This window comes from Cebidichthys violaceus, unplaced genomic scaffold, assembly GCF_023349555.1.
Source record: "Cebidichthys violaceus isolate CVI_PGR_0920_01 unplaced genomic scaffold, fCebVio1.0.p SCAF_20, whole genome shotgun sequence".
NCBI lineage: Eukaryota > Metazoa > Chordata > Actinopteri > Perciformes > Stichaeidae > Cebidichthys > Cebidichthys violaceus.
Window position 1 is genome coordinate 11,039,961 of NW_027176373.1, and position 16,955 is coordinate 11,056,915.

The 16,955-nt window shown below is 40.7% G+C and overlaps 2 protein-coding genes across 4 annotated transcripts in view; both read right to left on the reverse strand.

Annotated features, from left to right (window-relative positions):
* Positions 1 to 817, reverse strand: part of LOC137876601 (cell adhesion molecule DSCAML1-like) — a 52,304-nt gene extending 51,487 nt beyond the window's left edge. For 2 of the 3 annotated variants that reach the window (XM_068716327.1, XM_068716326.1), the window contains exon 1: positions 595 to 817. In XM_068716327.1, coding sequence (XP_068572428.1) covers positions 595 to 817 — 223 coding nt within the window. The remainder of the gene's footprint in view (positions 1 to 594) is intronic. The other variant, XM_068716328.1, reaches the window with a different exon arrangement.
* A 2,392-nt stretch (positions 818 to 3,209) lies between these two features.
* Positions 3,210 to 13,739, reverse strand: scn4bb (sodium channel, voltage-gated, type IV, beta b). Its single transcript, XM_068716329.1, has 6 exons — positions 13,407 to 13,739; positions 12,820 to 13,124; positions 8,710 to 8,873; positions 8,402 to 8,621; positions 7,178 to 7,307; positions 3,210 to 7,022 (listed from the first exon to the last, which is right to left on the reverse strand). Exons 2-6 carry the CDS (start codon positions 12,902 to 12,904, stop codon positions 6,926 to 6,928), a joined length of 696 nt encoding a protein of 231 aa, XP_068572430.1. The 5' UTR covers positions 12,905 to 13,124; positions 13,407 to 13,739; the 3' UTR covers positions 3,210 to 6,925.
* Positions 13,740 to 16,955: the final 3,216 nt, after the last annotated feature.

A 16,955-nucleotide genomic window follows, 5' to 3' on the forward strand; every position in this document is an offset into this window, starting at 1 on the left:
TGAAAACAGCTGCAATTAGCAAATGCTACACAATGAGAGCATCATGATATAAAAAAACACAACAATTCCCTCCAAAACTTTACAGAACTGCAACATTTTTGAGTGAACTTGCTCTAAAATTCGTAATCAATTGATATGATTGCAGGCCGATACATATTTTCATTTTTCTCTCACCCTCCCTCAGTATTTGCACCTCATTCTCCCTATTCAGCCATTTTACATATTCATAACCGGAGTTGGTAATGCGAAAACAATCCGTGCTATCAGCACCATCTGAGGCCGCCGCATAAAACCCCAAAACAGTCAGGTAAAAAAGAAAAAGCACTTTACACCTTTACTTTCAAAATATGTCTACCAGTTAATCTCCAGCAGGTTTATACATTTTGATTCAACGATTTTTTTTTTTAATATATCAATTCCTCATCACAGAGCATCCGATGATACATCAAAGCACAAGCCACACACATCATTCGCCGCTACAAATCGATTGAGGACTCGATTAATTATCACTTTTCATTCAACTTAAACACACCAAGACTCCAGCACTCTCTAAGCAGCATTTGGAATATGTCAAGCGTTTATTTTTTCTCTTACCTTCTTGGAGAGAGTACAGCAGGAGTAAAGTTACAAGCCACATGCCATAAATAGCAGGTATATTTTTCAGGAATATTTGGCAATCCTGGCAAGTGTGAGGCGCGGTTTTTTGGCCAGGCGGGTCTCCGTGCTGGACTGGCGACTGTGCTCCCCGGAGGTCTCTCCAGCCCTGCTGCCCCGCTAAGCATGGAGGGGAAATGAGAGGCGCTTCAGCCCCGCCCATGTCCCTCCTCTCTTCCCAAGACTACTGTGCATACAAATCCATCCTCACTGCACTAATCAAACACCGCGGAACGATGGGTCACAGCAAATCCGAGAGTTGATGTGAGCTGAACAGTGGATTTCGGTCTAAACGGGTCCAAATGGCCAGTTTGTGTGAGCGGGTGGAACAGCGTAGACAGATCTGTTGGCACCTTGGAGAGAGCGCACCCACCTGTGCGCCCCTGATGACCGCGTTTTCTTTGCTGCAATATGGATCTACAAAAACTGCTCAGGTTGCTGCGACTCTAAACATGTAGTAATGTCCTTTCCTCTGAGTTTGGAAATCAATCACAGGGACGCGGAGCTGCATCACAGATTAATGAATGCTTTTCTTTGTCTTTCGGAGCCATGGAACGTGCGCAGACATTTGCGCACAGATATGCACTGCAGATATAGAGAGGAGGCGAGAGAAAGAGAGTATAGCGGGGTGTGGGCATGACACTTTCACACAGCAGGTGAATAACACAGCAGGTAAATCAAAGCAATTATCAAAGGTTTCAGTGAATCCTTTAAAGCATTGTGAGCAACTTTCTACATTGCTATTTTCCCATTTCACCCTGCTCTCTGTTGCGCTCCCCTGCATAAGCATACATTAGGACGGCAAGAGTCAGGACACTCCCAGTTCATAGAATATTTAAAGTCAATGTGGATGCCAGTGGTGGATCTGAGAAGTGATCGTCTGCTGCAGCAGCCGCACAACCTACAGGCATAGAAAGACTAAACCATATAAAATGTTTTAATTGTTCATTATGTTAATTTAGTGTAATTTTGGTCTGATTGATAAACTCACTATACAGTTGACTTATAAAACGTTTTTCTACCACTGCTGTCTTAAATATAAGTATTTATTTTGGCGTTATGTTGTAGCCCAAGTATTCACACACACCTTTACGCGTGTATAGGAACACTGCACACAACAGGCCCTGAGGTTGGCAAGTGTGTGAAGTGAATCAGATGGTTTTGGAACTAACAGAAATTACACAATGAAAAACAGATTCTTACTGGTATTATGTAATTCAATACAGCCTAAAGCTGTGAAGCGGTTCATCATTTTAAATGAACATAATCACTGCTTTGTTCACAAGTCAAATGAAGCTCAGATTGTTATGTGATTAAACGTTTTCTGCCTACATTTAAGAACACATACTAACCTCATAGCAACGAATAAAGACACCCAGACACGTGTAGGTGTGATTGACGTCCGTGTGTCGGATGTCACTCATTGAAAACTTGGTTGTCTTTAAACTTAAACATCTTCAAGAAAAGGTCAGCATCGCCTTCCGGACTCTCCTCACGCTTCAATCTGCTGTGACCGGAGGTTCAAGCCTCTGACTCCACACGCGGGTCACTGCTGACATCTGCTGGTTAGACTCACTCATGCACGTGGGCACAAGTATTTCGTTTTTTTATGACCATGTAGATGTGAAGTGTAATTGCGTTTGTGACACTTTGTATTAGTATGAAAATAACACTGGAAGATGTCCTATAACGCACCAATAATAGAAATATGAAATAGAGATACTGACATTTTGATGTGAAGATTTCCTTTTATATTCATTTCATAAAGTTTGTACTTTGTTTCATCAAACATAAAGGGAGGAAGGAGCATATGTGGTGAACACAGGATCCAACATCCATACAGGATGAAACTAAGCTCCCATGTACAAAATTGTATTTTTGCAAAATCCCTTCACTTCTGCATGCCAGGATGCTAATGGTTGAACGTGAACAACAATTCCAACCAATAATATGATCACAGACTTCTGAGCAATTCCTTACTCCGCCCCTTGCAATCAATGGACAGTACATGGAGATAAGATAATTTTGAAATATTAATTTGCTTGGAAGCTGAGCATGGTTGTGTTGTTAATGTAAATGTATTGACATGATGACGGGTAAATCGCCCTGCCTTTCTGAAGGGATTACAGGGATATTCCAGCGTTAAAATTTTGCACAGTAAATAAAAAGAATGCTAAAAATTGACGCAGCTGAAGCAGAGCTGTCCTGACCTTTAGCCCTAAGCACAGGCTCCAAAAACACAGGATGCTACACTTCCCATGATGCAAGTTGATAGTGTCTTTTGTCAGACCTTCCCTGAATGCAAAGATTTGTATTGTCTATACATTGCGATGACCCTGATGGCATTATCAAGGGGGATTTTCTCAAACTTGGAAAAAAAACTGTCCCTTTAAATTGAGCATTTTTCAGCAGGACTATTGTAGAGGCATGCACTCTGTTGTAGGTTTACCTGTAGTCATCTGTAATCGTTGTTCTTTCTCCCCCAGCCCAACAGGAGGCAGTCCTGTCAAAGAACTATCGTAGCGCTTTATATACAAACAACATGACAGGCCAGATTCTGTTAAAAAATTTATTAGATTTCATGATTCTATAATAAAGACATTAAGAGCTGATGTGCATGGGGGTGAGGATGGAACTGGAGACATCATTTGAGGGCGAGCCAGAGCATTAAAGTTGTACAGTATATATTTGTGTGCAGAGAGCAGCGGTGGAGCATGACTTGGTGAGTCTATACGCTCTGCAGGGTCTGATCAAGTGCAGGAGCTCTGGTCCACACCACACTCCTCTCTTGATGATCCCCATTCACCTGCATCCCATCAACACAACTCCCTGATCCACGTCTCCTGCTGTTGTATTGCTCACAGAACTGTCACAGTAACTCGAAGGTGCGATGTGACAAACTGTCACTTTTGTTATGATTTGCATAGAGTTGCTTGTCATAATAATGCCCTCACTGTCACAATCTCAACGTTACCCAAAAGTTTTGTTTTCTAAGTTTATTGATCAGTGAGAAGTAAATCGCTTTTCTTTTTAATTGAGTCTAGTTAGACAACAATTGACAAAGATCAGCCACTCAGAGAAAAAACACTCTTCAACAGTTAAATCAAATTATTGCGATTGAATGATTTGATCCTGCAAAACAGTGTCTTTATGTCTCCAAAGTCACAGCAACAGCCTGACGGTTAAGACCTGATTTTTTTTGACAACTCTTACACCGGAGTGGATTTTCTTTTTCTTTTAAATCAAACAAGAATATGGAAAACATATGACAAATGTATATTACCCATTTCTGATACCTTCTGCAATATCTTTCACAAACAAAGTTATTGCAGCTTTTTCAGCAATTTTGCCTTTCTGTCAGTCTAATGAAATATCACTTTCCATCAATAATAGCCCATTGTTATATAGCCCACTTAAAGGAATAATTTGACATGTTGGTTGTTTAGCTTAGCTCAGCAAAAAGACAGGTAACAGCAGGTGCAAACAGCTAGCAGAGCTCTATCCAAAAAAAACAAAATCTGCCTACCAATAAAGCTCACCAACTAACACGCTATATTGTACATTTAACCAATTAACAACCAGTGGAGAATCCAGGAAGTCACTGGTCCCTGCTAAGAAACAGTCCTGCACAATTTGTCTTTTTTACACTTCAGATTAAACAAACGAGATGTAACATGTTAAAAAGTGAGCTTTAGAGGTGTTGGTAGGCGGATTTTGTTAACCTAGGAAAAAGCCACGCTAGCTGTTTTCCCCTTTCCAGTTACTAAGCTAAACTAAGCTAAGCTAAGATAACCAGTCAGACACGGTATCCATCATCATCTCGGCAAGAAAGCAAATTAGCCAAACTTCCCAAAATGTCCAAACTATTTCTTTAAGACTGATCCCTCTACATCTCTTGCCGTTTCAACAGGAAATGCATCACATTGAGAAACAAACAAATCATTTCATGAGACTCATGAGAGTATTTCCTCATGTGTGCTGTGGGTTTCTTCTTATCTCACTTGGATGATCAATGTGACAAACAGACACTGATTTGCATTAGATCCTATACAGACACAAAAATATACATGTTTTCAAAGTGCCCAACACATCCATATCCACATCCATTTCATAATATTGCTTCAAGCTAGTGACTATAGACTAGAGTCACTTTAATGTGGAGGCACATTATTATGAACATAACAGTGAGCTTCTGAAACCACCAGAAACTCACACTTCACTGTACAGTTGGCTAAGCTAACACCTGCTGAGACTGGTGGAGGTACATCGATATCTGACCTGACCCAGCGCTTAGCCACACATCTGTTCCACTCTCCAGAGGTATTTCTTTTTAAAGCCAGACATTCAGTGTCTTGAATGTGCAAAAAAACACATGTATATTGTAAATGCAGGTGAAATAGTAGTTCACTGTTTGAGTGTGATGCAGATACAGTACATTCATCTCCTTAAAACGATGCTCGGTAGAAACCATCCCTGTTTAGCAGTCAGCGCATCACTCTTGCTTGAACAGGGTTAATACTTGAACTGCAGTCGCCCTTCTCAACATGCTATCTGAGACCCGACCCCATGATCATTTAGAGTATGAATTTATGGGTCATTTACTGTATGCATAGGCAGAACAACCAGGTTTATCTTTTTCACTGCAGTGCAGCTATAAACATTATTTATTGAAAAGAGTAAAACACTGACTGAATGGAAAAAGTGTTTAGGAAAAACAAGCCTTTTGTACCAAGACGCACAAGCAAGTATATTGAGTCTGATCCAGGCATACAGTATCCATGGCCACATCACCACATAGTGCTTAGCCTTAGCAAGGGCTAGCACGATGAAATTTGCATGGCATAAAATGGGGTTTACAGTTAACCTCAGAGCAGACTCTACCAGTGTTAATACATCGGAACATGTTTTTTCTCCCCCAAAAAATATGAATTTCTGTTTTCAGGCATTGTGTCTAAAATCTGGCCCATGTTGCACATGCTTAAATGCATTGATTATTTGTCTTAAAAGCAGCAGCATCAGAGGGTCATTCATTTTCTATGGGGGTTTGCTTCAGGGGATTGTCTATCATGTCAGTTCAGAAGCTTGTTGTATTATTTCTTTGCTGAGCTTTATAAAGTGTTTTGCAATATGTAGTCATCCTCGCTGGCAGAGGAGCATAGAAGCACTAACAGGCACCTGTGTTTTATATCAAGCAAAGAGAAGGTACAGGATGAAGAGCTGGGCTGAATCCTACAATATTCTGTCAGTACCATTTGTGTTAGCACCCTTTGTTTTACTACAGTTGCTTGAATAAGTCATACAACATAATCTAGGTGTATTGTGGAAAGTAGCCACAAATTGACCAGTGTATCTGCGAAATAGATAATTCGATTTTGATTTAGTTGACCATTTTATCGACGGGCTACTGTGAATTTGGTGTAAGGATTCAGCACAGCTTTAACTACATTACATTATTTCCTGTCTCAAGCACTAAAAGACAAGTGTTTTTGTTTTGACTTCAGATGAAAAACAGTCAAAGTTTACATGTATTTAATGTATCCTGGCTGTGGCCAAAGACGATTATTGGTATATCAAGGCTACCAAGCACTTTTAACAGAGCATGACTGTGCAAAAATGATATACATCAGTTTTTTTCCCAGTGAATAACCCCACACACACATCATTTAATAGGGTGTACACACAAATTCACACCAGAATTGTCTGTGCCACAGTCTAACCAGAGAAAACTTGGCAACAATGTTTTCCTTAGAGACTTTTTGGACTTTGGACTTGATATTTATGCTTTTTTGCATGAATATCAAGACCAATAATTCACACTTCATTAAGCAAAAGTGCACACAAGCTTTATTTGTCAAAAAAACAACAACAAAGATAACACCTTTAATGTGTTTTTTTCCCTTTTCTGGTAATATGTTGACCAAAAGAGGTAGATCTATGGGAGACCATGGGAGATGGGATGTAAATATTATATGATTAAGAAATGATCCTTAATAAATCAAGCTTGAGCGTCTCTGGTATGGGCACTTATTCAATTATGAGTACATTTTAAATAATTATGTGTACACTGATTTGCACGTTCTTTAGTTGTATATCATCTGACACAGTTGCACATGTGTGTATTCCCCTTTGTAGGCCACAGCCAGGCAGTTTTTAGTATCCAAACTTGACATTAATGAATTTGCGTTTGTGCAAACACATGTGCATATACAAATATATGCAAAGAAGGTAAATAAATATGAGTAATCATATGGTTTTATATACATGCACTTTCTCATTTCTTTTTTGGTGTTGGTTTTGAATCAGCTTTGGATCCTGAGAGGCCATTTTCTGTGTTGTCGATCCCTGATGAAGTTACAAGGCACTCCTTACTGCAGTGGCGTTGGAGGAAAAAAAGAGAAGACAAAGTTAGGACTGTACACACAGGGCAGCTCAAAGAAACATTTCGAGCTCACTCCATACTCTGATGAAACTGTATGAAATTGTTGCATTGCTGGTAAATATCCAGGTGGTTGCGAAAACTCACTTTTTCTCCTCCATCTTGGAAAGAACAAAGATAGTGAAGTTCTTGAGCAACATGAAGGCCATTAATGCTGCAATGGTTCCACCCACGGCTGAGGCTATTATGATGGTCAGCGTGTTGTCCACCACCCTCACTGCAGACATTAACAAAGCACCATTTAAGTTCCAGAAAATTAATATTTTCTACATTTTTTGTGTCGTTAAAAAGCCTTCTAATTCGAATAAGTTGTTGCCTCCACAAAATATTGGAGCTGTAGTGTGGCCCCTGGCTGCAGCCGTCTCCTAAGCCTGACTAACCAAAGCATAGATTTAGACTGATCAGTTCATCTCTTGTGACCTTTGGTCCCTTTAGACTGCTAGCACTTTACAAGAACCATCTTTTATAATATTTGGTGAATTTTCCTTACACCCTTCAGCTATCGGTATCAAATGCGCTGAGAAAAATCTACGTAGGTGAGCGGTGGCTTATTTTTCCCCAAGTTTCTATTTTCAGAAATGACGTGATGGTGTTCCAATTTCGGGGAGAGACTAATAGGTTTATTTTATTTTTGTTTATTCCCTTTGGTCAAAACAGCACCAAAGACCATTTAAAGTGATGAACTGCATGATTAAACCGTATGTTTAAAAACTAGAGAATGCTTAGTTTAGTAAGGGAGAAGTATAGTCAGCTCTCTTTGACTGTTTGTCTTTGTGTATGGAGGACCAAACCATTTGAGAAAATAACTGAAGAAATGCACAAAGAGAATATTCATCGTCGTAAATTAATTCCACATTCTTTATTTTCTTTTTAACTGTCACCTCAGGATTTATTTTCCTTCTGTGGGATCATTTTAATTTTTTTATTTTCCCTAAGCAGACTGAACATTTGTCCAGCAATACTGTCCTTGTTTATGTGGCCTGATTTATCTTATCATCAACATACAAATGAAAGCATGTTCTAGTTTATTATTACTTCAGTGTGCACATTATGGGGCCATGAAGCAAACCCCAGTGAGCTGTCCCACATTTGTGATTGGCCAATATATACAGTATGTCAGGGCATATAGTTAAACTAGGAATATCTATAGGGATGTGTTGTCATATCGGGCAGTTCGTTTTGGTAGATATAGGCTGGTTTAAGATCATTTGGGCATGTTTTTTAAAAACTGAATCTACTGCATATAAAACTCAAAAACCAATATAACTTTGCCTGGAGAAGAAAAATAAAGCATAGTCCTTGACCACTCACACTCGTCCACCACAATGAGGTTGAAGATGGCACTGTGGTTCCTGCCCTTCTCTTTGGGATTGCGTCCAAAACAAGTGTACTGGCCTCCGTCCTCGAAGGTGATGTTCCACAGCAAGATGGAGATGTTGTTGTTATGGTTCTTCCCCACAAACTCCACCCGCTCTCGATATATAGCCACATTTGGCTCAACCCCCTCTGATACGATCACTGAATCACACACCTGATGGGACCAACAAGTCATCAATCATCCAAATCTACCAAACAAGTGACCTGAACATGAAGCTTTCTCTCTGACAGAGGGTTCTTACCTTCTGCATGGTGCCATTGTCATTGAATTGCCAGTTGAAGTAGAGGTCCTGGATGCCGATACAACTGGCGTATGTGCAAGGCAACATGACTGTGCTGCCATTCACTGCCTGCAGGAAGGGAATCTTCCCAACAGACATCTCAAGGGCCTGAACAGACCACACACCTGATGAGGAAAGGGGAATAGAAACCACAACAAGATAAGACTACACAGGGCACAAATCAACTGTACATTGCAGCGATTGTGTGAACACAAAGTCAGTCTGCTTTAATGCAATAGTTCAACATTTTGGGGAATATGCTTGTTTGCTTTCTTGATGAGAGTTCGACAAGAAGATCGATACCACTCCCATATCTGACCTTTAAATATGCAACTACAGCCAGCAGCCAGTTAGCTTTGCATATAAACTAGAAACAGCTCATCTGGTTCAGTCCGAAGGGAACAGAGTGCATCTACCAGCACAAGCTCACTAATTAACACAGTCTATCTTGCTTGAATAATATGTACCAAAAATTGAATAAGTAACTTTTTACAGGGCATTATGGGCCATAATGTATCTTGGCTGGGAGCAGTAACTTCCTAAAGTCTTGGCATATATATGAGAAAACCAGCAAATACTTCAGGAAGTTACTGCTCCCGATGTCAAGAAACTGTCTTGATTTTGTGACCTTCGGTCAGAACCTCCAGTTTTTATGCTAAGCTATGCTAATCAGCTGCTGTCTGTAATCGTATTTTTATGGATTTGACAATAGTCAAAGATCACAGTTACTGAACTTTGTGCAAAAGCTCCTTGGACTCATTTTATGGTCACATCACAAAACAAGTCCAGTCTGCTCATCCAGTTACACCTGAACAATGAGAGCAGGTTCATGAACAGTGACAGTAAATCTGACTCATACGCATCAAAACACTAATTACCTGATTATTCAAATCATTTTAGACCCTTTTGATCATATTTTAAGTATATATACTCACTAATACAGTATGTAATAGTGTCCTATAGTGTACTTCATTCTAAGTCAGATTTGCATGATTTCAAGAACACATTATAACATACAATAAACTATTATTGGCACTTGACTACTCACACCCTCAATAACATGACATTACAAAGTCCTTGCTGTGACATTACTGTAAATAAGAGAGGCCGAAGTCTGCTGGGCCTCTTGAAAGAACTGTAACTGAACACCGGGGACCACAGAGAGCCGGCATCAGGAAGCCCAAGTGATCAAATCCTACCTCCACCAATTACGGCGGATGGGGCAGAAAAAACGCTGTGTCTTTTTTATAGTTTGTCTTTTCCTTTTTCCTTATTAGTATCCCACCTTCTGTTTATGTGTCAAGGTCAGAGGTAGGAAAGAGTCACAGTATATAATTTTAGCAGGTCAAGGACGGACTGAAGGTCTGTTCTCTCCCTCTTCTACATCGTTAAAGCTCCCCCTGCTTAATGCTTCCATCTAGTGTGTGAGATATAAACTACAAATCACAAGGTGCTGTGCAGAACTAGTACACATATGATGAGGTTATGGAGAGAAAACACAACACCTGATAAGATGATGGTTTCAGGAGCAGCTGTATTTCCTGCACTGCTTCTCACATTCCCACGATTATGTTTTCTGTATTACGCTTCGCTCAAAACACGGTCAAGGTCAACGTATGACAAGCAACATTGCAGCAAATAAAGAATTACATTGCTACAAACAGCAGACATGGCTTCACACAGCGAGGCTGTGGCATACTGTCTATGGAAATGTTATTGATTCATTCTCATCTCACCCTTGCTATCTTGCAAAACTCACTCTCTCCAATCTTTTCCCTCAGCTGGTCCAATGCAGCACAGTGAGCTTGCAAAAACAGCAATAGAAGCAGTGACGAGAGAGCAACAGCACCCCCTCACCCACCCCCCCCGTCTCTTTCCTCGTTCACATTTTATAGTGTCACTTGTTATTAACCTTTTACGATATTTTTGTAATATATATTGTAATATATTTGTAGTTGCTGCAGCTGCTGACAAGATACCAAGAACAAAAAAAGTAAAATTACATGGAAAGACAAAATCTGTTCTTCTGATTACTCAAGACAACATTGATGACAACATTGAAATATTACTCCCATTTAAATCAGTAGCTTACTGCCCATTGTCTCTTTTTTGAATTTTTATTGAGGTTTCTAATTAAAGTTGTTTTGCAAGGTGAAGTGTTGGGGCTTCAGATAAAACTAGAACAGTGATGCTCCAGTTTCTAGCCTATATATGTCAACTTTAGAATATCTCACAACATAATTTCTAAAAATACTTAGTATATCAAAATAACAGAATACTATAGCCCGGTCAGTACTACATTTTAGAGGCTGATACTAAACTTGATATTTTGGAGCTTAGAAAAAAATCTGATAATGACACATCAGCTGATAATACTGATAATATCCCTTTTTCCACTTTTTTTGCTAAATTGTGATGACCAAGATGTTTTGAATTTTCAACCCAAAACGTTGTGCTCTCTGGTGGATGAACTATGAAGTGCTGACACTGTTTCTAAATTACCTTTAGTACACCTTTTTAAGCACCTCGTAGTGTATTATACTATAGAGCAAACACATATGATGGTTAATCCATCTTATAATGCTGGTGCTTAGATATAACTGCTGTAGCATCCCTCTCTCTCTGCTACATGTCCACCTGCATCTGCTGATAAAGTCTACCATGCAGTTTTTGTAATGGCCAAAATGTTTGCTGTTCATTCTAAATATAGACAACACCTATGAGCAAGAAATAGCCATTCTTGTTCCAAAAAAACACCTACTAAATGTTTACCTGGCAACACAATTCCATTGTTAGTCCATGTGTCTAAATGGGAGATGAATATTTTAAACTTATTGAGAATTATCAATGTGATAAAATTTACAAGGCCAGGAATGCTGTGAGGCAGTTTTAGAGCCCACAGTTCATACACATAATGTCACAGACCATGGTCTCATGTAGATCATCTTTTTAATGCCTGTTTGCTGCACTATTGCTGCACAGATGCTGCACACACCCATAAGCGGGTTGAGAAAAAAATCCAAGAATGATCTACTGTAAGTGTACGGTGGACATTTATACATTATGTGTCAACTATGACTGAAATTGGATTCTAATGGGATGTTTTTTTTCTTCAAAAGAGAGGAACAGGAAATCTTCCAATAAGTCAACACTTTATTTGGAGATGTGTGGTTGGGTGTTACTTCAGGCAAACAGAATCCAATATTCACAGCTGAATCCTCTATATCCAAAACACCATAAAAGCAACATGGTGAGAGGCTATCACCACTGTCAGTCTCAAACTGCAGCATGAATTTACTTGAGACAACAATATCATATCTGGATACCTACTGAGCTGTAACTATACGATCACTGCAAAAGTACTCTTTATCAATATATAGATTAATGAATCAAAGAGAAATTAAACAGATATTTTACTGGACACTGCTCCGAGTGATTTTGCTGCACTATTACTGCAGATACACCTCCACTGTAGGCAATCAAACCTCTTGACTAGAGTGCCTCAAGTCTGACACAGGTTTCCCATCACAAGAGCCGCTATTCTGCCGACGTTTACTCCTTGGGGACATACAATCCCAATCAAAACCAATATGGATCGCAGATAACACCAAACTATCGAACAATGGCTTTAGTCCGGACAAGCACATTTTAATGAAACATTCAGTCCTCGTTCTGTGTTTCAAGGCAGAACAAGCAGCACACTTTGCTCATGAAATTAAACATGCAACCTTCAGAAAAGAAACCTACTCATCACGAGTCCTGTCTCCAAAGTAAAACCCTTCTGTGAAAGCTAGTGTACTGACCTAAATACAATTGCAGTCAACACTGACGTAGGTCAGAAGCTGATGAAGGTCAATATCAAATCTGGAAAAGCCACAGCATCATTGTACTGCATAACAACACAAACACACATTGATATTGGCAACAAGCTGTCGGTAGTCAATAACGGGTGAGGGGTAAAAAAAACAAATGTGAAGTTTTCAAAAAAGAGAGATAAGGAGGCACCGTGCAAATCAGCTGTAGCATAAATGATCATGGAAAGAATAAAGAGGGGTGACGTAAACGCATTACCAAGCAGCATGGAGAAGATCAGGCCGACGGCTGTGTGTGGAGGGCCCAGCCTCGGGAGTTCAACCCCAAACCACTGGACCTCCATGGCAGCCAGACCTGTTCCAAAACAGATACTGCTGCAGGATCCAGCGGCCCCTAGATAGCTCGTACAATATCCTTTAGCACAACTCGGCCTCTCTGGTATACTGGATTGAATCTGGAATATGCTGTCTGGGAGTCTGGACCCCAAACGAGGCACGTCCCAGTCGTGCACCTGCAGTTGTCCGGGGGCAGGGAGCCTGCTCGCCTATAACCCCAGAGCACTCCTGTGGAAGAGACTGTAGGTTAGACAGAGGGCAAAGGAGGAGCAGGGGGGATGAAGGACAAAGTCAATCAACAGAAATATTAAAATGGGACATTAAGTTTCTATAAAAGCACAGACAGTACAGTCCAAAGTTATTGTCATACAGACAGTGTGTTTACATGTTTCCTGCATGCATGAGTCTTCATACGCACACAGTATCCCTTTGACTGAATGAAAAAAGGGGAAAAGCTGAAGAAAATAAAAATCATCAAAACATGCACAGTTCAGGTTCTGTCATGCCTACCTGCTCCTGCAGCCGGTGTTCACCCAGAGGCCGGCAGGCTGCCTGCACAGCTGAGTCAGTGTGGACAGGACAGCGAAGAACACTGCGCACAGTCAGGGTTCACTCAAGGAGAATCCGCCAGCCGGCACTTTCACTGCAGAGCCCGCCACATTACAGCCCCAGCCAGGATGACAGAAAATTAGAGAGGAGAGGTAGAGACAAAGCAGAAAGACAGACAGAAATGTAGAGAGACAGATGGACAGGAAGAAAGCTGCTGTTCTCATCCCCCTCAGCTCAGCACCAATGACGCTGACTCTTCTCCCTGCCCGTCCCTCCGGCTACCTCACAACTTTTCCCCTGTCCTCTCCGTTGGCTGCATGCCACCTCTCTCTCTCTTCCCCCGTCTCTCTGTCTCCCCTCCCTCACCTGCCCCTGTTTCCACTCTTAGTCTCTTTCTCTCTTCCATCAACCCCATTCACTCCTCCCCTCTCTGCTTCCCTCCCTGCCTCACCCTCCTCCCCATCTCCTGACTCGGGGCGTGTATGCAGACTCAGGCACTTTTCTCAGAGTGTTTGTGAAGATCAGAGAAAAGTTCTGCAGTGCAGGTTGGGGAGGAGGCTGTGTAATGCAGCCCCAGGGCCGGGCCAGACACAGTCCCGTATCAAAACTCTCCATTCATGAACAGACATGTTCTTTTACTGATAACGTTACGCCAAGGATTCAAACACAGAATTACATTACAAGAGTTACTCTCTATTCTACTTACACAATTGAAAAAATCCGATTTTTAATTGGAAAGCTTTTCCTTTTTTATTTTCTATATCCATCCCCAGATGGACAGGGTAACATTTTTTTATTATTCTGCTTTCCTTATGTCCTGAAAGGCAAGCTCCTTCCGGGACTCATATTCCCCTGGCTCAGAATAATCAGCTTCCTCAGCCACCGGTGATGTGTGCATGCGTGTCCCATTCGATGCCTAGAAGGTCAAACTACCTTGTATATCATGAGGCAGCCAACACTCTCTTGTGATCAGTGCAATGCGGCTGCAAGTGCATTATGATATGAGGCGGTGTGTGCAGTCATGTTTCACCACAGGACAGCTCCTTTCCCATAAATGTAAAAACATCAGTCATCAACAACTGACCAATAGCATGTGGCTGACTAAAGAAGTGCTTAGCTCAGAGTTTCCAGATTTGATTTCAATTTTAGACCCTGCCAACATTGCATTCATACACTTAAGGTTATATGCCTGCCTGTCAAACTCCATCCATTACTGGAAATAAGGTAACTACACAGTAATTGTGGCTTATTGTTATGAGTTCATTAGAAAAAAAGGCTCTGGTAAGAGGTTAATCTGGGTTTCATATTGGGGAAAGAGGAGAATTGAGAGTGTTAACTGGATGCAACTGAGACCATGTGACAGAGTGTGCTATTTGAGCCAAGGTACAGTTACACAGGCAGAGGACAAAGGGACTGCTACACATCCCTTTTGGACCTAACATCCTGGTTGATTTACCCTTCGTTCTACAGAACTATTTCTTTCACATAGTTTGCGACTCTGACTGGCTGTAACTGAAATTCACATCAGCAGACTCAGTTATGAAGACAGATGCAGGTATCTTCCATTTATTATTTATTGAGCAGGTTATTATGCAGACTCTATAGGATGGCATCTTTTTTCTTTACTAGCTCAAGCAAAAGATTTTGTGTTTATTATGTGAAATGTTTTTAAGTCTAACGTCAGCCGTTCTTTGCATTCAACATATATAGTATGTATAGTACAGGCAAGATTCATTAGCGAGGGGAGTGGATGGTCCTGACACAGCTGGCTAAGCAAAACTCTGCCAGCACAGCAGTAATATCCACATTAAAGTCTAACGTTTGTCACAGTATGATGAGTGAACAAATTGAATCCACACTGTGTTTAATTAAACCGTATGAGATTGTATCCAATTTGAACCGGCAGTGCCTGAAAAAAATAGCCAGAGGGTTACAAACATGCACCAACAATGACCAATGCGGTTCATAAGCATATACAAGTACGGGAAGTGTGGCACGGAGGTGACAGTAGGTGGAGTGGGGGGTTGGTTTGACGGATGTGGAGGTCTAAACTGAGAGATCATGTGGTCAGGCTGCACGCTCGCTGCTCTCCTCTCCAGGCCCCTCCACTGAGTATAAATGCAGCAGCAGTGGGAACTCTTCCAGAACTGCAAAGAAAAAAAAACAACAGCATTTTGCTGCAGAAAGACAGGATGCTGCTGCAGACCTGTGCAGGACAACTGTAACTACAGAGAGTGCTCATAGACAGTTACATAACCACATGGTATGTACTATGTGAATAATTACGTGTCCCATATTATCATTCATAGATGCCATGTAAGTGCACACTCAGCTGGTAAAGTCACGTAGGTGTCATTTGCTCTTACTGCAGCAAAATGTGTGCTGCTCCAGAGGAAAGAAACAAGGACACATGCCTCAGCTATCGCTGTAGTGAGTTAGAGCAAAACAAGTACATCCACAATATAAACATAAAAATCAGTGGCGGAAGAAGTATTTCGCTTTTTAAACAAGCAGTAAGTTACAATACTGTAAAATATGCCATTACAAGTTAAACCCCCGCATTCAAGATCTCAGTAGAAAATCACTTCTATCAGAAAAATTTGCTTAAAGTATAAAAAGTAAAAGTACTCCTGTGGTCTCTGTGACTTGTATATTATATGAAATACATTATCAGATGTACAATAAGTAGCATTTTAAAGTAACTACTGCACAGTTTTTAGGTAGGTTAGTTTAGTTATTTAGTTTAATGATAGCCAAGGGGTCGGGGCCCCTGCAAAGGGTCACAAGATAAATCTGTATATGTGACCTCGGCACTACTACACTCCTTAGTAGATGCAAATCTAAATACAAAGGTTTTAATTTCACCTGTTATCCAGCAGCAGTGGACATTTTCCAACGTACTTACGTGATGGGTGTTTACAGTCTGCACCCAGATTTTCAGAAAAAGAACCACAATCATGGCACCACTGTTCCCTTCATAGCTGTGTGCATAACTGTTTTCAGCTCTAACCCACGTGTACAGTTGGGGCTAGCTGGTGAACATAGAGCATTTAGCAGCTAAAGAGCTAGCCCCAATTTATGCCTTAATACAATCAGGTAGCATAACTATCAGTTTCTGTAAAAGAAAATTAACCAGCGATGCTTAAAAACAACAGAATGTTAAATACATGAGAGGCACACGCTGGAGTGACTAAAGAAACAGATATTTCCCTCAGGAGGTGGTAGAGACCAAAACAGAGCTCAAGGAGAGTAGATGAGTAGACATACATAGGTGGCCAGAAACACGACTCTAAAGTCATGAAAATGTTTCTCTGTAGCTTCTCGATGTATAGATAAGCAACTCTTTATTAACAACATCGACATATCAACTTAGGTATATCCTTGGTTTTTAACTAAAGGCTCCAGAGAGACGCAGGATACGCAAGGCAGCATCATCATGCGCATGTAAACACGCAATTAACATCTTCTCCTTATAGATTTTATGCGAGGCGGCAACAGCAAGTATATATC

Coding starts and splice junctions, on each gene's coding strand:
- scn4bb (XM_068716329.1), bottom strand. CDS start 12,904: ATGGAGGTCCAGTGGTTTGGGGTTGAACTCCCGAGGCTGGGCCCTCCA. Junction 8,874..12,819: donor GATCTTCTCCATGCTGCTTG/GTAATGCGTTTA, acceptor TTTCCTCATCAG/GTGTGTGGTCTGTTCAGGCC. Junction 7,308..8,401: donor CCTCATTGTGGTGGACGAGT/GTGAGTGGTCAA, acceptor TAATGTCTGCAG/TGAGGGTGGTGGACAACACG.